At 41.3% G+C, this 25,098-nt stretch overlaps 1 protein-coding gene across 2 annotated transcripts; it reads right to left on the minus strand.

Moving 5' to 3' along the window:
- Window positions 1-1,131: 1,131 nt before the first annotated feature.
- On the minus strand, window positions 1,132-21,254 carry TTC14 (tetratricopeptide repeat domain 14). 2 transcript variants are annotated; one of them, XM_081328359.1, is made up of 12 exons: window positions 21,044-21,254; window positions 18,716-18,840; window positions 16,461-16,660; window positions 15,202-15,286; window positions 14,972-15,101; window positions 13,637-13,789; window positions 12,662-12,733; window positions 11,797-11,916; window positions 11,584-11,706; window positions 9,310-9,427; window positions 7,760-7,869; window positions 1,132-2,594 (listed from the first exon to the last, which is right to left on the minus strand). In XM_081328359.1, the coding sequence occupies exons 1-12, from the start codon at window positions 21,187-21,189 to the stop codon at window positions 1,652-1,654; spliced, it is 2,325 nt and encodes a 774-aa protein (XP_081184485.1). In that variant the 5' UTR covers window positions 21,190-21,254; the 3' UTR covers window positions 1,132-1,651. The 2 variants fall into 2 exon arrangements, with proteins under 2 accessions (XP_081184485.1, XP_081184486.1); XM_081328360.1 differs by lacking the exon at window positions 21,044-21,254 and adding an exon at window positions 20,752-20,801.
- Window positions 21,255-25,098: the final 3,844 nt, after the last annotated feature.

Here is a 25,098-nt window from a genome sequence, read left to right on the forward strand (position 1 = left end):
TTTGTTCCTTCTCCAGAGTTTGGAGGCTGGTTTAGATCTGAAGACAGATCTCTAGCTTTGGGGACAAGGTGATTAGATTCCACCACCACCCCCTTCCAATCCTATTAGTTTGTTTTGGTAGGTTTATGGTTGTTATTTTGCTGCTTTAACCCATTGGGTCCTTTATATGATTGGTCTTTTTTGACTGTAAGCCTCGAGTCATTTAGGAGTTGGGCACCTCAAAACTTCATTAACAATTGTTTGATCCTCTTAGGCTACCTTTGTTGAATTCCAATATTCTACCTTCTTTTTCCTCTGTCTTGGGAGCTACTAATTGCTAAGAATGCATACTCATTCCTATGAACTCCACCTTTCCCACAGGAATGCTTTAAAAAGTGTCTTGGTTACTGGTCAACTACCCAATGACCTGGTAGGTGAGGCAAGAATTAAGATCTACAATGGCTGCTTTCTGTGCCATGAATTTCTTAAAGCATCATTGGCTTTGCTCCAAAATGCCACTTCTAAAAGCATAATAAAACAACTATTAACACTTACTAAATGTTGCTGGGCCTATTGCAGAGCAAAGTCATTTAAAGCCATCTTTGAGCTTCATAGCTAAGCAGAGCACTAGTTCCCTGTAGCATTTACTGTATGTGTTGAATGTGTCTGAGCCACCCTATTGCAGGGGTGTCAAACTCGCAAGGTCACGTGATGTGTCGCGATGTATCATGACTTTTTTTGCCATTGCCAGCAATGGGGTGGGCGCCGTTTCGCCATGAGGCATCCAGACCGCAGGCCGGTTTGACACCCCTGCCCTATTGCATTCCCTTCCTCAGCCGATCCTCTTGTATTGCTTATTATCCAAAACCTCCCAACTGCCCTCCTTAGCGGTTGTGAATAGTAACTCCACATGGCATTTTAGAGATTCTTCTTACCCAAGCCAACCTGACTCCTTGTTTCTTCTGTTCGTTCTATCAGTGAATACGGTTAGAAAAAAAAAGGGATTTACAGGATTCAAAGCAACACATACACAAATTTGAACACACAACCTTGGGTCTTTAGATTAGCGTTAGCAGAGGCTTCCCCGGGCATAACTGCCGCATCACGTCCCCTTGTTTTGCAAGTTCTGAATTAAAATTTAGGAAGCAGTAATGTTTTTGTAAAAAATTTAATAGTAAGACAGACTATATACACTGATGATATACATTAAAATATTTTCAATTAATTTATCAATACATGGTTATATTATTAACAGTAGAAAGTAACAGTCATCTGTACCTTGTGGGGAAAATGTTTTAAAGTGCAATTTTGATGCCAGATAGCACAAGTGGCAGTCTTAAGGGTTGTTCAGCCAGGCATGCCACCATACCTTAATACCCTAACAGCATAAGAAACTCAAATTGGAAAAAAAAAATACAACTCTTGCACATTTATCAACCTTGACCACCATAAGACCTGTGGACTTCAACTCCCAGAACTCCTCAGCCAGGCATGCTGGCTGAGGAATTCTGGAGCTGAAGCCCACAAGTCTTCAAGTTGCCAAGGTTGGAACATCCCCAGTTTAAATCAATACCTAACAAGCAAATTTAAATAAAAACTTAAAAAAGAGTAGAGAGTTGTCAAGTGATTAAAAGCAGATACTTTCCCGCACCTGGCTTAACTGTTTTTCAATTCACTGATTTTTCTGCTTGCTTCCTTTTTCCCTTTCAAATTCAGCAATCTGATTAAATATATTGAGTAAGTTCTGAGGCAGCTGTTTTTTAGCCCCGCTGCCTAATTGTTCTTTACCGTTCAGCACAGCTTCCTCATCTCCTCCTTTGCCTCTTGGAGAGTCTCTTTCCCTGCTCTTCGATTCTTTCTCACGTTTACCCCTGGCCACCTCAGCTCTACCATCCGCATTGTACCTACTCGGTTCATTCATCCATCGGCTGGTATACTGTTTGTAATGTTCAGCGGATTTGGAGGAGTAATCCGACCCTGTGGGGGACGTGGAGTACTTGCCTAGGCTTGGGCTGAACTTGTGATAGCTCTCTCTCCAGCCCAGCTCTTTTTCCGGCCTTCCTGAATCACTGGCCTTACTTCTGTCATCCGGGTGTCTATGGTAAGATCCTGTACTATCCTTCCTATCGGAGGAAGCTCGGTCTGACCTACTCCGTCTTTCAGTCTTGCTACTACTAGACCGCATCTTAGGCTGATGGTGAGAATCCCTAGAATCTTCAAACTTACCTCCACAGAGGTCATCTTCGGCATACATCTTTAAAAACCTACAATCTCCTTCTCTGTCTCTTACCTCAGGTTTTTGATTGGCTAGCCTGTCTTGCCTCTCTAGCAATTTTTCCACTTCGTGCTTTTGATTAAGGAAAGAAGCAGAGGTGTTGGCGGGAGGGGAATAGCTGTCCTCTTTCCTACTCAGATGGGAAAAGATCCTAGATGTGTGTTTTTTAGAGCTGCAGGAGGATTCGGACCGGTTCCGACTCCTTTTCTTACACTTTTTGTTATCGGAGGAGGAGGAGGAGGAAGAGGAGGAGGAAGAAGAGGCAGACTCATCTGATGAAGTACCGCAGGAGGAGGAGGAGGAGGAGGAAGAAGTTGACTTTTTTCTTTTCTTCTTCAACCTAAAAGTTTTAATTAATCATGAGGCACTGCAATTAAATTTCACAATCAGGTTGTGCGAAAGCTGCAACTGCTGAGCTAGCAAAAGTTTGGGTATTAATAGGTAAAATACGAGGATATAGTTTGACGGGGGGTGGTTAAATTCTGGGTTTCTTTCAATTACACAACAAGTTAGTTTTTGAAGTTTTCTAACAGGTATACCTGAAAACTCAACTACTACTGCTAGACTTCATGTAGAAGAGAATATACATAGCTCAGGGTTGAACTGTGGAGTCCTTGGTGAACTCTGGTCTTGATCGCTTGGCTTGCAGATGTTTCATTACCCAACTAGTAACATCATGAGAGCTAGTGTGTGTGTGTGGGGGTTTCCTCCCTGTTTATATACAGTAGCTCGCCCTGCTACTGTGAGCATCCTAGACCATGCTGAATGCAAAAGTGCTATGGAATTCCTGGAAGTTTAGCCTTTAGACAAATCAGTCATCAACATAAATATAGAAATAAATTATATTTACACATCATTCAAAACAGACAATTAAAAAGCTAAGAAGAAAACAAAGGCCAGAAGAGATCCCCTCCAGCAGCCAATACTCGGATAAGCAGGGATTAACAATAGACAAGCAAACAGAAAACAATATCCTAATTAAGGAACTGCAACACAACTCACCGGTACCAATGATGTTATCTAGTACTGAAACATCTGCAAGTAAACGACAAAGCTCAGCACCAAGGATACCACAGACGTCGTATTTCTACTACACAGAATCTACCAGATGATCAACATTTCATATCAGAGATCGGAACTATACTTTAATGATGCATACACATACATACAGTGCATTCAGAAAGTATGCAGACCCCCTTCGCTTTTGTCAATTTTGTTATGCTGCAGCCTGATTCTACAGTTGTTGAAATTCATTTCCCCCCCCCCCCCTCATTAATCTACACTCAGTACCACATAACGACAAAGTGAAAAAACTTTAGAAATCTCGGTAAATTTATTAAAAAAGAAAAAACTGAAGTATCACATTGGCATTACGTATTCAGACCCTTTGCAACAACACATGAAATTTAGCTCCAGTGCCTCCCATTTCTCTGGATTGTTGACACGTTTCTACACCTTGATTGGAGAGTCAATCTGTGGTAACTTAAATTGATTGGACATGACATGGAAAGGCACGCACCTCTATAGAAGGCCTCGGAGCTGACAATGCCTATTGTAACAGAGCAAAAGCTACGAGGTCAAAGGAACTGCCTGCAGAGCTCAGAGACAAGATTATTGCAAGGCGCAGGTCTGGGGAAGGCTACAATAAAATTTCTGCTGCACCGAAGGTCCTAAGAACACAGTGGCCTCCATAGGCCTCAAATGGAAGATGTTTGGCGCAACCAGGACTCTTCCAAGATCTGGTCGCCTAGTCAAACTGAGCAATCGGGAGAGAAGGGCCTTAGTAAGGGAGGTGACCAAGAACTCAATGGTCACTCTGACTGAGCTCCAGAGATTCTATGTGGAGATGGGACAGAGTTCCCAAAGGACAACCATTACTGCAGCCCTCAACCAATCAGGGCTTTATGGCAGAATGACGTAAGCCTCTCCTCAGCGCAAAACACATTAAAGCCCACTTGTGCCCACCCTATTGCCGGCAATGGCAAAACCATCCCGATACATTGCGCGACATCACATAACGCCGCAAGTTGGACATGTCTGCCCTTGAAGCATATAGTTGATGACGAGAGAAACACAAAGCCAGACTAAGATGGACTTCAGCCTGACCCAGCAAAGTTATTATGTTCTTAACCAACTTTGCTGCATCTCAAAATCTGATCAACGTTCGCTTTACCTCCTTATCGCCTTCATGAATAAACCTGCTGAGGGCTACAGGATCCAGGATCTCTTGGCATCCACTCAAAGTACCTGAAGGACTCTCAGACTGTGAGGAACAAGATTCTCTGGTCTGATGAAACCAAGATTGAACTGTTTGGCCTCAATTCTAAACGTCGTGTCTGGAGGAAATCAGGCAGCTGACTGATACCATCCCAACAGTGAAGCATGGTGGTAGCAGCATCATGCTGTTGGGGTGTTTTTCAGCAGCAAGGACTGGGAGACTGGTTGGGGTTGAGGGAAAGCTGAATGGAGCAAAGTACACGGATATCCTCAATGAAAACCTGTTCCATAGCATTCAGGACCTCACACTGGGCCTAAGGTTTACCTTCCAACATGACAACGATCCTAAGTACACAGCCAAGATAAAACAGGAGTGGCTTAGGGACAACTCTGTGAATGTCCTAGAGTGGCCCTGACTTGAACCTTACTGAACATCTCGGAGGGACCCGAAAACGGCTGTCCACTGATGGTCGCCATCCAACTTTACTGAGCTTGAGAAGATTTGCAAGGAAGAACGGCAGAAAATCCCCCATTCCAGGCGTGCAAAGTTTGTCGCATCATACCCAAAAAAAGACTCAAGGCCATAATTGCTGCCAAAAGTGCTTCAACAAAGTACTGAGTGGAAGGTCTGAACACTTGTGCCGATGTGATTTTTCAGGTTTTTTTTTCTTTTTAATAAATTTACAGACATTTCTAAAAGTCTGTTTTCACTTTATCATTATGGGGTGCTGAGTGTAGGTTAATGAGAGAGAAAAATGAATTCCAGCAACTGTAGAATCAGGCTGCAGCATAACAAATTTGACAAAAGTGAAGGGGGTCTGAATACTTTCTGAATGCATTGCCCATACATACATACTAGATAAGCCTAATGTGGATGTATCTTGAGGACTATCGGTATATTAGCCAGTGGGAAGACCCAACAATTTCCATGCTCACAATCAGTATAAAACAGTTATTTTTAGTCCCCACCCCCCGACTCTGTATTTTTGCAGGGTCTAATTTTTCTTTCATTGTTGTTATACCTTAAAGCAATACAACTTACAGCTCATAAAGACTCTCCCCAATTTTGTGTGGTCCCCAAATTACATGTTTACAAATTTAAGTACTTATGACCTAGAAAAGAAAATCTATAAATTCTTATACAATATATTATTTTGCACCCTATTTTCATAGCTACATTTCATATATAATATACCCATCATATGTTGCCGAATGTTTTCATTTAGACCAGACATGTCAAACTCGCGACGTCACAGAGCTTTTTCCCCATTGCCGGCAATGGGGTGGACGCAGTTTCCTTGTGACGTGTCCGGCCCGCGGGCCGACAGTTTGACACCCCTGATTTAGACAGTTTCTTACTATCAGGACTTCAGTCAGCTATCTTGTTCTTTGTTTTCTCTATTAATCTAACAGACTAGTGGAAGTTTCTATTTCTAGTGTGAAGGAAAGTATACACAATAAGCTTTTTAAAAAAGCTGCAAAAAAAACCAACACCTACTGCAGGGGTGTCAAACTCAATTTCATTGAGGGGCGCATCAGCATTGCAGTTGCCCTTAGGGGGCCAGGTGGGTGTGGCCAGGGTGGGCGTGGCCTACTGGGTGGGCGTGTCCAGCTCTACATCATTCGCATCAAGGGTGCCTATGGGTGCCTGGGCAGGAGTGGGACAGATCTGAGGGTCTCTGGCAAAAGGAGGGTCTCTGGGCCAGGGCCAAGGCAGCGGGGGCCGTTCCCTCACTGTTTCCAGGATGGCTTCGCGGGCCACATGAAACCACTTCACAGGCTTGATCCGGCCCCCAGGCCTTGTGTTTGACATGTCTGACCTACTGGAACGATTGACAGAGCCATCTCTTCAAAAACAGGTGATTCTGAGAACAGTAAGAAATGAAAACTGGATTTTAAATGCATTGCTTTAAGAATCCTTCTGATTTTCTCAGAATTGTGCAAAAGAGCTTTTCTTTGGGATGTATCTTAGCCTGAACTCAAACTCCCTAAGCACTCCTGAACAGTTACTTAGTGAAATATTCTATTCCAAGCTTTCCATTTATTCCAGGAAGTTTCAAGACAACTAAGAATGATGGAAAAAAAAAATTACAAATATACCTGCCTCACTTAAGTCAAATCATCCAAAATGTTCAACCTGTACAACAATCACATTCTATTTTGGAAAGGGCTTAAAGCATTCAAAAACCATGTCTTAGAACAGTTTTGTTTAAATTTGACAACTTTTAAGAAGTGAAGAGGAACTAAAGAGCCTCTTGTTGCGAGTGAAGAAGGAGAGTGCAAAACTTGGGTTGAAACTAAACATTAAGAAAACCAAGATCATGGCATCCGGCCCTCTCAATTCCTGGCAAATAGATGGGGAAGAAATGGAGGTAGTGACAGATTTTATTTTCCTGGGCTCCAAGATCACTGCAGATGGGGACTGTAGCCAAGAAATTAAAAGACGCTTGCTCCTAGGGAGGAAAGCCATGTCAAATCTAGACAGCACACTAAAAAGCAGAGACATCACCCTGTCAACAAAAGTGCGTATAGTCAAGGCTATGGTCTTCCCAGTTGCAATGTATGGCAGTGAAAGTTGGACCATAAGAAAGGCTGAGCGCCAAAGAATTGAGGCCTTTGAACTGTGGTGCTGCAGAAGACTCCTGCGAGTCCCTTGGACTGCAAGGCGATCAAACCGGTCATTCCTAGAGGAGATCAACCCTGACTGCTCTTTAGAAGGCCAGATCCTGAAGTCGAAACTCAAATACTTTGGCCACCTAATGAGAAGGAAGGACTCACTGGAGAAGAGCCTAATGCTGGGAAAGGTTGAGGGCAAGAGAAGAAGGGGACGACAGAGAATGAGGTGGCTGGATGGAGTCACTGAAGCAGTAGGCGTGAGCTTAAATGGACTCCAGAAGATGGTAGAGGACAGGAAGGCCTGGAGGAACATTGTCCATAGGGTCGCGATGGGTCGGACACGACTTCGCAACTAACAACAACAACAAGAAGAAGTGTGGACTTCAACTCCCAGAGTTCCCCCGGGAGCATGCTGGGAGTTGAAGTCCACATCTTAAAAGTTGCCAAGTTTGAAAAACACTGCCTTAGAACTAGTCTTTTGTTGTAAAGTAAATTGCCAGCAGTACCTTCTTTTTGAATAAATAACACTGAAACACATTAAAAAGCAAAAAAGCAGCATCAGCTTCAACAGTGAATTATTATACTTACAGCATCAGATTGCTCTATGGTTCGTGTAAGAAAAGCTGTATGGACACACAGGTACGAGACAGTAGATTGATTAAAACAGGTTACCTTTTTTCTTCTTTTAAGAGTTTGCGCAGTTTTTCTGCACTTGTTTCTACTTTCTTTTCTTTCTGCCTCTCTTCTTTTGCCGCTTGTTTCTCTCTAATTTCCAGAGATTTCTTTTTTAAATCCCAATATCAAAAATACGGCATTAACAAGTTATAACGAACGAGTCCCATTCAACCCGCAATATACACAATTTACAGAAGTCCCAAAGGAACCAGGTGGAAAAATTAAAGAGATATTAAAGGGAAAAAAATATTACAAAGGATGGTTAAGCGATAGGGATGAATGAGCATGGTATTACGGTTCATGTTGCAGTTTGTAGCCCAAATTTTAAAAGGCAAGGAGAAGAAAAAAAAAAGTCCAGGTTATTAGTATCCCATAACCCATTATCAATCCGGGAAGTATGAATGGAAGATTAATATGGCAACCAGCAAAACAGTTGGTCACAAAGAATAATCAACCGAGCAGAAATTAAGGAATGTGCCATTATTGAATTTATACGTAAAAATGTGATCCCCATCAAAACAGAATTGAAAAGGGCCATGTATGAATACAAACCATTTGGCAACGGTATCACAGCCCAGTTTGATGCACAGTTTACACACGGAATCATATTCCACAGGGTTGTTGGTGATGAGCAGCACCAGAGGTCACACACAGCAGCAACAGTTCCAATTCGGAGGAAAATGCATTGGAGAAAAACGTATCATCAGTATTACAGGAGAAGACCCGGCCAGGCTCAGATGCATATCAAGGGAGCTTTATATAGAGCAGGGGTAGGCAACCTTGGCTCTTTTATGACTCGTGGACTTCAACTCCCAGAATTCCTGAGCCAGCTGGCTCAAGAATTCTGGGAGTTGAAGTCCACGAGTCATAAAAGAGCCAAGGTTGCCTACCCCTGATATAGAAGATGCTCAGAAGGATGTTCTAACTGGTGGGCCCCCACCAAGGAAAGCAGAGCAAAAGTGGGCACACACTTCTTTTATTTATTATTATTATTATTATTATTATTATTATTATTATTATTATTATTATTATTATTATTATTATTATTATTATTAAAACACTTCCATTCCTCAATTACTTTCGGCTGTCACATTAAATGGGGAAGTGATCGCTTAGACGTCTCACATGTACCTCTCTTCACCTCACAGAAGTAAAATGTTGGGAGACAGGCACATACAGAGTGACCCTTAGTCTCTTTCCAACATGCATTTTAATTAAAAAAAAAACTGGGATCCACAAAATCCCGGTGAATAAATTCTGAAGGTATGCCAAAAGTTAACCGCTCAGGTCACAAATCTTTATAAATTGTTATCAGGGTCACAATTAAAATGCCTCGGTGCTACATCTTCCCCTTGCCTGCTCCCAGTCAGACATCCCTGACAATGGCCAGATGAGATAAAAAAAAACATTTAGCTCTGACTAGCAGAAAATGCTTCCTCAAGCAAAAGGGATTGCAGACAAGAAAAAAAAAGGGCCAACGCACAATTGCTTCTGGAGTACTACATTGGTGGCTTTCTTTAGTCGACTAACAGAAAATAAAGAATCACCTGTATCTGCTTACGGAGCTTCAACAAGGCCTCTTCAGCTTCTTGAAAGCTTTCATCTATGCTTAAAGCCTTCTTGTAGTAACTCTCAGCATTCAACAATTTCTCTTCCTCTTCCAACCTGTCAAATGAATTTGAGGGCATGTGTGAACCGGAAGCGCTTTAACCTTAATACATTTTTAAGAAGGCTCTTCTCTTAGTAAAAGGTAAAGGTTCCCCTGCACATGCGTGCTAGTCGTTTCCGACTCTAGGGGCCGGTGCTCATCTCCGTTTCAAAGCCGAAGAGCCAGCGCTTGTCCGAGGACGTCTCTGTGGTCATGTGGCCGGGCATGACTAGATGCCAAAGGCGCACGGAACGCTGTTACCTTCCCACCATAGTGGTCCCTACTTGCATTTTTACGTGCTTTCGAACTGCTAGGTTGGCAGAAGCTGGGACAAGTAACAGGCGCTCACTCTGTTACGCGGCACTCGGGATTCGACCCGCCAAACTTTCCAACCTTCTGATCGACAAGCTCAGCATCCTAACCCACTGAGCCACCATGTCCCTGCTCTTCTCTTAGCCTGACTCAATTGTTCTTCAGGTATGGACCACCTCCTAAAACACAATTCAGACCTCAATGTGGGCAAAGCAGAATAGGATGAATCTACTCCTGTAAAGGTGGCACATTTATGGCTGTTCTGTCTTACATCCGCAAAGTCCTCTTTTTAAACAGCTGTACCACTAGTCCTCAATTTATGACCGCAATTGGGACCAGAATTTCTATTGCTAAGCAAGGCGGTCGTTAAATGAATCACAACCAATTTGACGACTTTTTTTTTTACCATAGCTCAGGGGTAGGCAACCTTGGCTCTTTCATGACTCATGGACTTCAAGTCTCAGAATTCTGGGAGTTGAAGTCCATGAGTCATGAAAGAGCCAAGGTTGCCTACCCCTGCCATATCTATTGGGAAAAATTGGGACACTGCAACTGTCGTAAATATATGTCAGTTGCCAAGTGCTCAAATTTTGATCACGTGACCATGGGGATGTCGCAACAGTTGTTAAGTGTGGAAAAACAGTCATAATTCACTTTTTTTGAGTCCTGCTGTAACTTCGAATGATCACTGAATGAATGGTTGTAAGTCAAGGACTATCTGTATTGCAATGTGGTGTTCGTATTCATCAACTACTATTCCAAATTCATTTTCACAAGCAATATTACCAAACTAGTATAAAAGGGGTCTCAGCTCTCAATAGCCAACCAGTGAAAAGATTTGGGGTTAGGATGCTAGACAGAGGAATAACAAGACGTTTGGCAGCTGTGAAGCATACACACACTATTCAGGTAATCATGAAGAAAGGAAGGAACTAAAAATGAAACTGCCAACAACATAATGTCCTTTTACAAAATGATGGCAGAGCCACATCTAGAGAAGCATGTAGCCTTGTAGTGACTGCATTTGATAAAGGATGTAACAGCTGGAAAAAGGCAGAAAAAGCAACAGTGATGAACATATGTCTTAAACCTCTTCCCCACAACAAGAAAAGGACTGAATGTTTGGGATACTTTAGTTTGGAAAAAACAACAGCAGGAGTGGGCTGTATCTCCTAACTGCAAGCACCCTAGAACAGGGGTGTCAAACTGCCAGCCCGCGGGCCGGACACGTCACGCGGAAGCTGCGCCCACCCTATTGCCGGCAATGGCAAAACCATCCCGATACATTGCGCGACATCACATAACGCCGCAAGTTGGACATGTCTGCCCTTGAAGCATATAGTTGATGACGAGAGAAACACAAAGCCAGACTAAGATGGACTTCAGCCTGACCCAGCAAAGTTATTATGTTCTTAACCAACTATGCTGCATCTCAAAATCTGATCAACGTTCGCTTTACCTCCTTATCGCCTTCATGAATAAACCTGCTGAGGGCTACAGGATCCAGGATCTCTTGGCATCCACTCAATGCTACTTTGATAGGGAAACACTGAGGAGCACAATTTTTGAGCCACCTCTATATCCACGTAATTGGCATGCAAACCAACCCACACTTAACTGGCTTGCTAATCGGAAAGCTGTTTTTATTTTGAAGCACAAAACAGATGGCGGTTATATCGAGCAAGCAGCTATAAGTGGGAGGTGAACAGGTGATTTCATATGAAGCTGTGCTCCTGAATTAGCTACACAATCAGATCTAACCAAGTTACTGTTTAGCTTTAGCCAGGTATAAAATATAAATGAAAGAAACATTAAATGCACAGAGTACAGAAAACTATAAAGAACACAAGGCAACACTTACTGGCCTCCTCGTTCAACAAGCGTTTGACAAAGGTATTTTCTAGCATTTCTGTGTGTAGGGCACTGCTCTAAAGCAATTTCAAAATCCTCAATTGCTTTATTCAAGCTTCCCTTTGTTGCATATCTAGAAGAGAAAAAAAATTACCTGTAAGAATTCCTATTTTTCACTTGCGGGTGAAATTATTGGGTTGCACACATAAAAGAAGATACTTACAGTGCTCCACGGGCTACTAAGGCTTCAACATTTTGGGCATCTATTTCCAATGCTTTGTTGTATTCATTCATGGCATCAACATGGCGGCCCTCTTTAAAATAATCAACACCAATTTTTACACTAAAAATAAAATTAGTTAAATTAAGATTTCAATATGAAATCTTTATGAAGAATGCAAATTAATCACTATATAAAAACAAATTCCAATCATTTATTTTACAACTGGTTTCTCTTATCAGGCTTGCAATTTTTCTCCAAAACTATTTAAAAACCAAAATGCAGAAAGACAATAAGAAACAAGGAGGATCCTTGAGGAATTAAAACTTACTGTTTATCATTCGCCTACAGTTGGAAGACTGAACAATAAATTGCTACTAACAAAGTACTGGTAGTCCTTGACTTAAGACCACAACTGAGGCCAAAATTTCCATTGCTAAAGCAAGACAGTTAAATGAGTTTTGCCCCATTTTGCAACCTTTCTTGTCACAGTTGTTAAGTGAATCTGGCTTCCCCATTGACTTTTTGCAAAAGGTGATCACATGTCCCCGGGACATTGCAACGGTCATAAATATGAGTCCAAATTTTGATGAGGTGACCATGGGGATGCTGCAATGATTGTAAGTGGGGAAAACGGTCATAAGTGACTTACTTCAGTGCTGTGGAAACTTCAGTCACTAAATGAATAATTGTAAGTCAAGGATTACCTATAATACCACCTTTAGCGTCACATAAACCTTTAATATGGCTGAACGACAAAACTATTATCTGCTTCCAAAATTCAGGCTGGGCTTTTATTGGCCTGGAAGAAAATAGTTCTTTCTCAAGATCTAGTACTATCTCGTAATGAAAACAAAGCTGTGTGTACCATTTTAAGGCCCACGAAGCAGACTGTCTTTTCCTCAACGCAACGGCAAAATCCTCTTCATTGAAATTTTTGCTGGGAGGAAAAAAAAAGGAGACAAAATGTTTAATCAGCTAGTCTATTTGCAGCCTGTCCAAATAAATAACAAATCTACTGGAGTTGTCTCGCATCGCACTGTCAGAAGTGCCAAGGCACTTCCGGGTTGAAAGGATTAGCCAGTGACATCACTGTTGCATGGAGCAGGGGTCCCCAACCTTGGCAACTTTAAGACCTGTGGACTTCAAGTCCCAGAATTCCCCAGCCAGCCATGCTGGCTGGGGAATTCTGGGAGTTGAAGTCCACAAGTCTTACAAGTTGCCAAGGTTGGGGACCCTTGGCCTGGAGGATGCCCAATTGGGGGCTCCTTTCATGTCCCTGGCAGGAACTGGCATAAAGGATGGGAACTCCTCCCAAGTCATGGTGGCACTCAGGTCTTGAACTCAGGTTTACTAACCTCCAAGCCAGCATCCTAACCACACAAGCCACTGTACTCTGGAGCTATCTAATTCTAGTCAGGAATGTTAGCCAAACAGCCAAATTTAGCTTACATTTGGTTTTTCTACCTGATTAGGTAGAAAATTTTAAGTGGCATGAAAACATGCTTTGTCTTACAGCAGTGGTTCCCAACCTTTTTCTATACCCCGCGCCCTTAGAAGGCTTCTGAAATATTCTCGTACCCCTCACAAAAGTCCGAAATTAATGGCAATGAATTATGCATATACACTATAATTTTGAAAACCCAAGTTTTCTCACCCCCCCTGGAATATCGTCTCACCCCCCTGGTTGGGAACGCCTCTCTTATAGTATAGTTGAAATAGTGATGAACTCTGATAAATCTTGGGGGGGGGGAAACTCCTCTCAGCAAATGATGGAAATGTCATTTTTAACCGACTCATCACTGAAGGAATTACATTTCGGTTAAGATGTTGTTTATGTTACCTTTGTAGTCCTCTCATTAAGGAGGGGGGACTGGATTCATCTAGTCCTAATTTGTTTCCTAGGAACTCCACTACAGCAGGATTGGCAAAGCCCAAAGAATTATGCAAAACTTTTTCATATGTTTCCAAACTACTGGCTACGTCAATGCTCTTCCTGAAAAAACAAACAAAAAGACCATCATGAACTGAGATAAAACAATATTTTCTCTGTTCATCTTGTATTACCAACACAAGGAGAAGTACTATGAAAAGACTTGAAATAAAGCTCGTCCCTCTTGGAATCAGGGGTCCCAAACTCTTCTGCTCATCGACCCGTTCAGGAAATTCTGCAATGTTCCTCGACATACCAAGCATTTATTATATGAAAATAGATTAATAAATAGTTAATAGTACTACAAAACAATCGTATCAACCCCTTGCATAATCCCATCGGCCTTTGGGAAACCCTGTTTTAGATACATTCTAGTGTTTCAAGTCAAGTACAGGTAGTCCTCGACTGACGAACACAATTGAGCCCAAAATTTCTGTTGCTAAGTGAGACAGCTGTTAAAGTGAACCACTGCAGTTGTTCAATCAGTAACAGGGTTGTTAAGTGAATCTGGCTTTTCCACAGAGTTTGCTTGTTCAGAAGGTTGCAAAAGGTGATCCCGGGACACTGCAACCGTCAGAAAGATGAAGCAGCGGCCAAGCATACAAATTTTGATTATGTGACCACAGAGATGCTGCAGTGGTTGTAAGCATGAAATGCCCAATGCTAAATTATTTTAGCGTGAAGCCAATAACTTTTCTGAAGCATGTCACAGTACTCTCAAATGTTATATCAATACTCTGATATAATTGAGGCACGCAGAGCTATGAAATTGCATGTCTTATTCTCATCAATAAGAGGACTGTATTTCATATCTTACAGAGCTCAATACAGGTAGTCCTTGACTTACAACAGTTCACTTAGTGACCATTCAAAGTTACAATGGCACTGAAAAAAAATTATGACTTTTTCACACTTATGACTATTGCAACATCTCCATGGTCAGGGGATCAAAATTCGGATGATTGGCAACTGACTCATACGGACGACGGTGGCCGTGTTCCAGAGTCATGCGATCACCTTTTGCGACCTCCTGACAAGCAAAACCACTTAACAACTGCGTTGCCAACTTAACTACAGTGTTTCACTTAACTGTGATTAAGATACAGCCAAATTCATTTAACAGATGTTTCGCTTAGCAACAGAAATTTTGAGCTCAATTATGTTCGTCAGTTGAGGACTACCTGCGTATAAAAAAAGGGTTTATTTAAATCACACAAAAAAGTATACCTCATTTCAATTTCATACCTGTAATGCACAGGCAAATCTTCAGAGCTGATTACTCCTAATTTGGTATTTGCTAAGCTGGGAGATAAAGCAGACTTGTGCAGTGATACACTGAGCTTTTCATGGTAGCGATCAATATCCTTGATTGCAGCTATTAAAATGGCAGGGGGGGGGGAGAAAGACCAAAATTAAACATCAGAAAACAATGCAAAATATAGCTAGGGGCAAATTGAAGAGTGATATGTACTTGCCTTGGATAAGGTCACCATTTTGATAATATGATAAGGGATCCCCATGGCTGCTTTGGGAAGGCACATCTCTTACTGGACAAAGAGCCTAAAAATAGAAAATACATAATTCCAAAAAATTAAAGATAGACATACTCAGTTGCACTCCACAAAAAAAATACTGAAGATTTGAAGGACATCTATGCAAAAGTATTAACCTTCTACAGCTTTAAAGGCTGAATTTTTAATTTCAAAATTTGAGTGGATAACCTGGGAGAAGAGCATTCGTATCCTGTGTGACAATCACAATTTGTATCCAATATAAAACTCTTAATACTATTCTTCATAGGGCAGCAGTAATGTTAATGCAAATCCAGTCTGGTAAGGACTAAATCAACAGACACTACAGCTGATTATTCTTGCCAAGTCTAAAGTATAGAAATAGGAACATTCTTTGTTCGCCAAGTGTGATTGGACACACAAGGAATTTGTGCACGAGCTCTCAGTGTAACAAACATAGTGGTAAGTCACAGATTAAAAATTGCATGATACAATCATAAATCATAAGATACAAACAATAAGTGACAAATCATAAGATACTGCTAAGCTTGTAAGCCGCCCTGAGTCTTCGGAGAAGGGCGGGATATAAATGGAATTAAAATAAAAAAATAAATAAAATACCAATAGAAAAAGGTAATAGGAAAAATGAGAAGATAAGGAAGATGAGAAGGATAATACTAATGCAGTCCTACTACATGGGTAAATACCTTTAGATGTAAGATAGTGCTGTGGGAGTTACACGTTTAGCAGAGCGATGGCATGTGTCTAGTTGTACATTTTACATTAAGTCTTTTGTATATTTTGCACAATTTCACGTTGTTCCAATATTCTATTGAACACTATCAACTATTCTCAGTTGCTCATGCCCTGGTCACTTCCCGTATGGATCGCACTTGATCAGAAATGCAACCAAACTACTTACTCTGTTCAGTTCAGGGCTTTTGTAACTTTTAACACATAATCCTTGAGTATAAGAAAGGTCATTTTGGCTAAGGCAGCACAAAAATCTACCTGTCAACTGGCAAAGGCAAAAACACATGAAGATTCTGAATCAGAGTTCCTTACGTTTCTCGGATCAACTCAGCCAATTCAGTAGCACAAGAAATATATGTGAGAGAGAGAGAGAGAGAGAGAGAGAGAGAGAGAGAGAGAGAGAGAGAGAGAGACTTCAGAAAGCTATATCTCCTTTGCAGTAACTTGCACAGTTAACACCTCTGACTTACCGTGATTTCTAAATCTGCTATCTCTCGCACAACGCCACTTCGCAGGCAGAACAGCACCATGAAAAAGCCAAATTCGCGAATGGAACTAATCCTTCCAATCACTATGTCACCGCGTTCAATATCCCGGAAAAAGAGCTCTCTCCTCTCTGCGCTGGGAATTTCCATAAACTGCTCCAATGGTGGCATAATAGCATAACAATCTTCGGTAGATGCAAATTTAAAAAAAATAAGTTTTAAATACTGAAACACTACAGGGATTGCCAGACAGTTAATTGGCAACAGTCAAGCATGCAAATCACTTGCAATACCATTGGAATCAAATCCTATCAAATTAAATGGGTTCGCTTTTGAACAGGCATGCTTTGCCTGCATTGAAACTAGGAAATGTGTCCTTACAAGATGGTCACCATGATGGCTGTATAAAAACATTAAAGAGGATGTTATCCAATCATCTTGAAAGTCTACTGGGGAAGACGAATACAGACCTAATAAATAAAGTATACTGCTAAAATAGATCTGACTTTCATAAAGATGTCTCCCAAGTCCCTGTGGAAGCAGATAGACCTCTGAGTCAATGCAGCCAAGTTCTTACTTTTCCTTTGTTATTATTCTAGTTACTGGATTAGAACATAATACAACTGTCTGAAAATATTTCAAATTTTAACTTGATTTTATTCTCATTGCACAAATACTTCTCAATCTAAAAATACTCCACTCACATTACAGAATCTAAACTGTAATCCTTACAGGTTGCTCAGGAAAAGTTACAAGCAAAGTAGTATATATAATATTGATCAGGGTGACACCCAGATAAACAGGCTAAAGATTACAGATTTGAAGAAACTGGGGGAAAAAATCATCCACTAGTTTATTTATTTATGCAAATTATATAGCCATTCAATTCCAAAAGGGATCTGAATAATTTGCAATGACAGACAAGTAGATTGAATAGTAGATAGGTAAGTAGATCGGAAGGTAGGTAGGTAGATGGGAAAATAGGTACCGGTAATAGGAAGGTAGGTAGGTAGATGGGAAAATAGGTAAGTAGATCGGTAGGTAGGAAAGTAGGTAGATAGGAAAGTAGGTAGACAGGTAGACAGGAAGGTAAGTAGGTAGGTAGGTAGGTAGATAGATAGATAGATAGATAGATAGATAGATAGATAGATAGATAGATAGATAGATAGATAGATGGATGATAGATAGATAGATAGATAGGAAAGTATGCAGTTAGGCAGATAGGAAGATAGGTAGGTAGATAGGAAGGTAGGAAGATAGAAAGGTAGGTAGGTAGATAAGGTAGGTAGATAAGTAGATAAGAAGATAGGTAGGTAGACAGGAAAGTAGGTAGGTGGATAGGTAGGAAGGTAGGTAGATAAATAGAAAGGCAGGCAGGCAGTAGATAAGGTAGACAGTAGATAGTCCTTGTTCAGCAATCAGCTAAATTTACGACAGTGACCAACCAATCCTCACAGCTATAAACATAGGTCTGTAAAGCAAAAGAATGTTGAAGATCTTAAGCACAGTCATCATTTCACTTAGTGACTGCTTTTTTTTAGGAACCAAGTTGCCAGTCCCAATTGTGATTGCTCAAGAAGGAATACCTGTATATCAAATAGCATTAAAAGTAGAAAAAATAGGCAAAAGCATTACAAACTCTTTGCATATTACAAATCCACAATTTTATGGAGAATTTTACTACTGGTCTACACTTCCCAAGGTATAGGTATCAATTCAGTTGATTCAATTCCTGTGAATTATCATTTTCTGCAAATCATTCAAAAATTAACATACATTTTTTTAAATTGTATCAGTGATATTCAAAAGTTTTGGAAGTTGTTCTCACCAAAATAGAAACCCAATGTTTTTAATATTTCAAAAATGTTATAATAAAACATATGCTTATCAAACCTGGTAATCATTTATTAGTCATAGCTAACAATTTTGTTCTGATAATTTGATTTAAATTACCGGTACACCCAAAATTTTTATATTTTTCTTCAAATTCATATGTACACAAGTACATACTGTACAGAGCAATTTATTAATTTTTCTTCTCAAAAAAGTGTACCACTATTTTTTTATTAAAAATCAAAATTAAAAATAGTAAACACCCCCTGAGGGCTTTCTTTATCAGCTGTCCAATGAAACGCTCCAATGTTCATCTTTTTTTGGCTTTACATCTCTAATTCCAACCACTGACCGTAAGATGCACATTTATAAACATATCCAACTGTCATGTAACTTCATTCTCTTACTTTCATTCTCTTCATTTCCATCTTTTATTACTGGCAGATTTGTTTTCCAAGAATGAGAAAAAAGAAGATCCGCTTTTTTTGAAATGAACTGTTGTATCTCAATATTTTCAACCCCTCTTTCTTTTCTGAAAGAGAAGAAAGCAAATCAACATCCGTAAAAACATGCTTTCTTAAACAAGGACCTGGCAATTTATTTGACAACAAGGAAGTAACTATTAAAAGAAATATAGCTTATTCAAAAGCATTGTTACGCTGTTTCTGATAGATTCCAAATAGTTGTTTCTTTGTAATTATAAATCAACTGTTTCGCTTTGAGGCATTTTTGCCCTCAAAATACACTGCCTCATATCCGGCTATCTGGATAAGAATGCCTAGTCAGGCATTCAGAATCTCACAAAATATAGGCTTTTATTTGACACCATAAAACCTAGATCTGTACATTGCAATACTTACCATGCATATTTAGAATTAGCTTTCATCAAATTTCTTAATAACATTTAGACAACAGGCTTATAGAATGCTTAGTGCCTGTCAATTAATATCTACTAACATCTAAGGTCCAGTTTTACAAATCCAACCATCTCCAGAAGGAGAGGCAATCATATTTTGTTTTCAATGGTAAATATCTAGGGAAAAAATAGGGAATTTTATGTTTTTTTTACATACATAGAGAGGCCTCGCTTTTAACCATGGCATTTCCAGGGAAAATTAAAGAATTTAATTTGCAGTATTACAAACCAAATCATCTCAATGAATAAGGAGAGACGATTATGCCGTTCTCAGAAAAATAGTAGGGAATGTATTACAGGCAGTCCTTGAGTTACAACCATTTGCTTAGTGACCGTTTGAAGTTACAATAGCACTGGAAAAAAGTGACCTACGACCATTTTTCACACTTACGACTGCTGCAGCATTCCCGTAGTCATGTGATCAAAATTCAGACGCTTGGCAACTGGCATGTATTCATGATGGTTGCAGTGTCCCGGAGACAAGCGATCCCCCTTTTGCCACCTTGTGACAAGCCAAATCAATGGGGAAGCCAGATTCACTTATCAGCCATGCTACTAACTTAGCCACTTTAGTGAGTCACTTAAGAAAGGTGGTACAATGGGGCCAAACTCACTTAACAACAGAAATGTTGGGCTCGATTGTGGTCGTAAGTCGAGGACTCCCTGTATGTCTTATTCAGGGTCCTGGATGTAATAATAATAATAATAATAATAATAATAATAATAATAATAATAATAATAATAATAATAATTTGGAAGGGACCTTGGAGGTCATCTAGTCCAACCCCCTGCTCAGGCAGGAAACCCTATACCATTTCAGACAAATGGCTGTCCAGTCTCTTCTTAAAAACTTCCAGTGTTGGAGCATTCACCACCTCTGGAGGCAGGTTGTTCCACTGGTTAATTGTTCTAACTGTCAGGAAGTTTCTCCTTAGTTCTAGGTTGCTTCTCTCCTGGACTAGTTTCCATCTGTTGCTTCTTGTCCTGCTTTCAGGTGCTCTGGAGAATAGCTTGACTCCCTCTTCTTTGTGGCAGCCCATGAGATATTGGAACACTGCTATCATGTCACCCCTCACCCTTCTCTTCATTAAACTACACATACGCAATTCCAGCAACCGATATGTTTTAGCCTCCAGTCCCCCAATCATCTTTGTTGCTCTTCTCTGTACCCTTTCTAGAGTCTCGACATCTTTTTTACATCGTGGTGACCAAAACTGGATGCAGTATTCCAGGTGTGGCCTTACCAAGGCATTGTAAAGTGATATTACTACTTCACATGATCTTGATTCTATCCCTCTGTTAATGCAGCCTAGCACTGTGTTGGCTTTTTCGGCAGCTGCAGCACACTGCTGGCTCATATTGAAGTGATTGTCCACTAGGACTCCGAGGTCCTTCTCACAGTTGCTACTATCGAGCAAGTTACCACGACAAATGTGAAACATGGAAAGCGCTGCCAGCAGGCTGCTTAAAAGCACGTTCAGTGGAGTGATTTGAAACGCCGAATAAGGAGATGCTTCCATGAGTTACCTGGGAAGGTTCGCTTGCCAGTCCTGAGCCTCCATGTAAGTCGAGGCACAGCTGTGAACAGACCTTACACTCTGCATATGATCAGAGGCATCCTGGCTTTGCACGGGTTCCAAGGAAATTTCTTCTTCCTTCCCCTTCCAAGGCCCCAAAGGCTGAGTTTGCAGCAATTCGCCTCCCCTCCACCCCCCCCGCCCCAACCACCCACTCCAAAGAGAAGACTCCGCCCCACCTTCTCAAGGACACGCCCTCCGGTGCGGCCCCGCCCCCTCCGCTACGGCGACTTTCGGCTCACCTCGCTGACGACAGCGACTCCAGGCCGCCCCCAGCGGGGGGGAGCAGGCCGCCGAAATCGGGATTGTCCTGCTGTTCGGCGTGGAGCAGGGAGAGCAGCGTCGGCCCGTGGAAGCCGAGCGCCTGGCGAAGCAAGTCCCGCTCCATCTGTCTCAGCCAGGCTACCGCCCACCCGCTGCGCCTTGAGCAGCGGCGGCGACTCCTCCCCTCACGCAGACGGATTTCCCCGACCCGGAAGTTAAACCTTCCGCAGAGTTCCCTTTTCCTCCCCCCGCCGTGGCTCCAGCGAGGCTTGACGCATGCGCCTTATCAGCTGTCGCCTACGAAGGGAGGCGGAGCTGACTAAAATGGGCGGAAGAGGCCTGGCCCCGGAGGGGGGGGGGAGGGGAGGGCTGGTTAGTGTCGCGGTGTTTCTTGCCGTGCTTGCCTGCAGCCTGAGGAATTCTGGGAGTTGAAGTTCACACGTTTGTCAGGTTACCAAGGTGGAGGGAAACTGATGTAACCTCTTAGCCGCTGATGCGTTTGCGCAAAATGCTGAGCTGGCTTGTGACTTGAGCGTGTGGAACGAGTCCATTATATAAACTCTCCAAATTGAGCGCTTCTGCTGTAGGAAATAATGGCTGGGAATATTAGTACTCTATATTAACACATCACCCTGTCAACAAAAGTGCGTATAGTCAAGGCTATGGTCTTCCCAGTTGCAATGTATGGCAGTGAAAGCTGGACCATAAGAAAGGCTGAGCGCCAAAGAATTGAAGCCTTTGAACTATGGTGCTGGAGAAGACTCCTGCAAGTCCCTTGGACTGCAAGGCGATCAAACCGGTCAGTCCTAGAGGAGATCAACCCCGACTGCTCTTTAGAAGGCCAGATCCTGAAGCTGAAACTCAAATACTTTGGCCACCTAATGAGGAGGAAGGACTCACTGGAGAAGAGCCTAATGCTCGGAAAGATTGAGGGCAAGAGAAGAAGGAGACGACAGAGAATGAGGTGGCTGGAGGGAGTCACTGAAGCAGTAGGCGTGAGCTTAAATGGACTCCAGAAGATGGTAGAGGACAGGAAGGCCTGGAGGAACATTGTCCATAGGGTCGCGATGGGTCGGACACGACTTCGCAACTAACAACAACAACAAAATATTAACACATATTCATACAGAGTATGTATTGGACGAAAGGCTGCTTACTGAAATAATGCCCAACACCTGGCTGGCCTTGGCTGATCTGGGAAGGCTGAGTCAAAGGTGTTGAGCCTCTCAACAAAACAACAGATATGCCAGGAAATCACCAGGAACTGAGTAAGACTGGAGGTTTACTTGGGAGTAAGCACTATCAGTTCCATGCAGAATGCCTGCAAAGTCCCTGACAGCTTTAGGAATGAAAGCTTAGAAAGAAACAACATGTTTAGAGCAGAGGATTTAACAGATCGTGGCATAACATGATATTGATATACAGGATGTGGCAAAAAGTACGTTTTATAAATATATCAGCCTGAAGATAGGAAGGTCATAAGTGATACAGCGAGCTGCTCTTTTGTCCAGCCAGCAGGATCCACTTCCACAACAAACCTCCATAGCACCTGGGTCAACCTGAGTAAAAGAATTGCAGAAGCTTCTTTCTGCAGAATGCAGATCTGTGGAAGCATTTTGGAATCAATACTAAGTTTCCAACTTAATAGCGAAGTTGCATCCATGCCGTATGCCATTACATTTATAATGGATTTATGCCATTACATTTATTTATCTGGTATCACATTATTGTGGATGCAGGAGTATCATAATATTTGCAACATAATTGTGGGAGACATGCCAAAACCTAGTGACCTCCAGCAGAAAATTGAAAACTTGTGTGTATTTTCTTGCCTGTTGGATATTTCTACCATTTCCATGTTTTTTCTTCCAGTCAGAGAAATTCACAGCACTACATTAATCCTTTAGCCAAAAAGCTGAGAAATCTGCCTATATGCAGAAATAGAAGCTTCCAAAAAGATACAGGGAAAAACAACAAAAAATAAAACTGCTTTTCTTGGAAAACCCATTCATATGATCATTTGCTAATTTATTTGAAACACCAAACTTCTTCCTGTCCAAGGAACTCTCAATACCACAAATCACTGCTCAGATACTGGCCCATAAAAATTGGGGCTCTCAGATTTTAAAGTATTAATCATTTGTTAATTTTCCTAATTTTCTTTCTGAAAAATAGAAGGGCAAAAAGTGTGGGTGAAAGGCAATAAATAACATTCAGATACTGGTAAATCTTTGTAGTGTAGTGATATTCCACTAGAGGGCGAAATAAGATCATTTTGACTAAAATCCTCCCATCTCTAAGAGGGCAATTTGATACTGTACTTAATGGGAATTCAAGGGTATATATTTGGAATCACAGTTTCAAAATAAATGATGAAGAGTGATATTTCAAGGCAAAAATGGCATTACTATTTATCATGGCAAGTTGACTATATTAAAATAAATGTTACAAAACTCAGCAAAAAAGAGTTTTTTTCAGGCAAAACAGAATTTCCCTCTTGGCTGGAAGAAATAGATCTTGTCTGTGAGAGATAACACATCAGATTTTTTTGGGGTGGGGCAATTAATTGCCCTTTAAGAAACAGAGTATGACTTCCCTGTCTTGAGCACTGAAATAAAATGAATAATATCCAGTTGAATTCTGATTTTTAAAAGATGGTTGAATCGTTTGTTGAACTTAATTTACATCCAGATATCCACCTATTAGGACAGTCAGAAACTTGCCGGATAACAACTTCAATCTGCCTCAGTCAGGCACGCTGACTGAGGAATTCTGGGAGTTGAAGTCCACAAGTCATAAAATGGCCAAGTTTGAAGACCCCTGCTCTAAGGTGTGGTGCTGATCTCCGTTTCCTAGTTGAGGGAGTCAGCATTGTCTGAGGACACTTCCATATAACATGATTATATGCCAAGGCACATGGAACACTATTACCTACCCAGTGAAGTGGTACCGATTGATCTACTTGCATTTCCATGCAAGTATGGAATGGGTTTCTGTTGCTCCTCCAGAATGTCACAACATTCCCTGCTTTACAGCTGATCCAAAAGGATTCGATCTTCCCCTTAAGACCTGGTCCATCCTCAATACGATTATGACTCAGCATGGCAACTGTGCTAGTCTCTTCCATAAATGGGGAAAGCTCTCTTTGGAAGGCAGTTGTGGGACTCCAAAGCAGACAGTGTGACGTATCGTGGAGTAATGGCCTTTGAGTGCCTATCGGGGAAAGCCAGAGACTTTCTGTGTGCAACTTCACCATATATTGATGATATAGCCTACCTTTGAATTTGTAGATCATGTCATGTTTGCTCACTGAGAATGTAACTGTGATGTGCTTTTTAACATTTTTTTGTCATAGGCTAAATAAACACAACCCTCTTTTCTAATCCTATGAAATGCTTAAGCTTTCTTAACTCCATGGAATAATGTAAAAGAAAAAAGAAAAAAAATCAGTATTAATGGGGCGAGCTCTAGCCCATTACCTCAGAAGACGAAATCTCAAAGAATAAATGGCTGCTCTATATTCTCCGTAACATGAAATTTGGGACAAAGCTCACCTTTCCTCTCGCACACAATACAACATTATATACGGCTGCTCAGAATTCAGTGACTTAACCCCAGATAAATACGCTTATAATTACTGCAGAGAGCTCAACCTTTGTGCATCTGGGGGCTGCAGGTTCATTTTTAATTGGAAGCCAAGGGCAGGTTGATGTTGCCAGGGCATCACCGAAAGGAGGTGATTTTGAATCACCCAGAATAGTCTTGCTTGATCAAGCCTTTGCATTTTGTTTCTGACAGTGGCCAACTAAATGTCTCTGAGGCAGAAAATGCAGGCATACTAAAAACCGACTAGATTCAAAATTGTCCTAAAAATTCTAGCCTTGGAGGCAGCGATAAAAAAAATCTACAGTATATGTTGGCTGGAGAAGATGGTTTGATGGAAGGTAATAAAGAAGGGAGCAGTCATCTCCTTCATTTTTTCCTGTATCTTGTGATTTCCCATTAGTTTAGTATTTTCTCAGATTAATTGGTT

This window comes from Vipera berus (assembly GCF_964194415.1).
Source record: "Vipera berus genome assembly, chromosome: 5".
NCBI classification, from domain to species: domain Eukaryota; kingdom Metazoa; phylum Chordata; class Lepidosauria; order Squamata; family Viperidae; genus Vipera; species Vipera berus.

Excerpts from the sequence above, each read along its gene's own strand:
- TTC14 (XM_081328359.1), bottom strand. The coding sequence starts at position 21,189 with ATGGAGCGGGACTTGCTTCGCCAGGCGCTCGGCTTCCACGGGCCGACG. Across the intron at positions 15,287-16,460 it reads TAGCAGATTTAGAAATCACG|GCTCTTTGTCCAGTAAGAGA; the intron begins GTAAGTCAGAGG and ends TTCTATTTTTAG. Across the intron at positions 13,790-14,971 it reads GATTTGCCTGTGCATTACAG|GAAGAGCATTGACGTAGCCA; the intron begins GTATGAAATTGA and ends TTGTTTTTTCAG.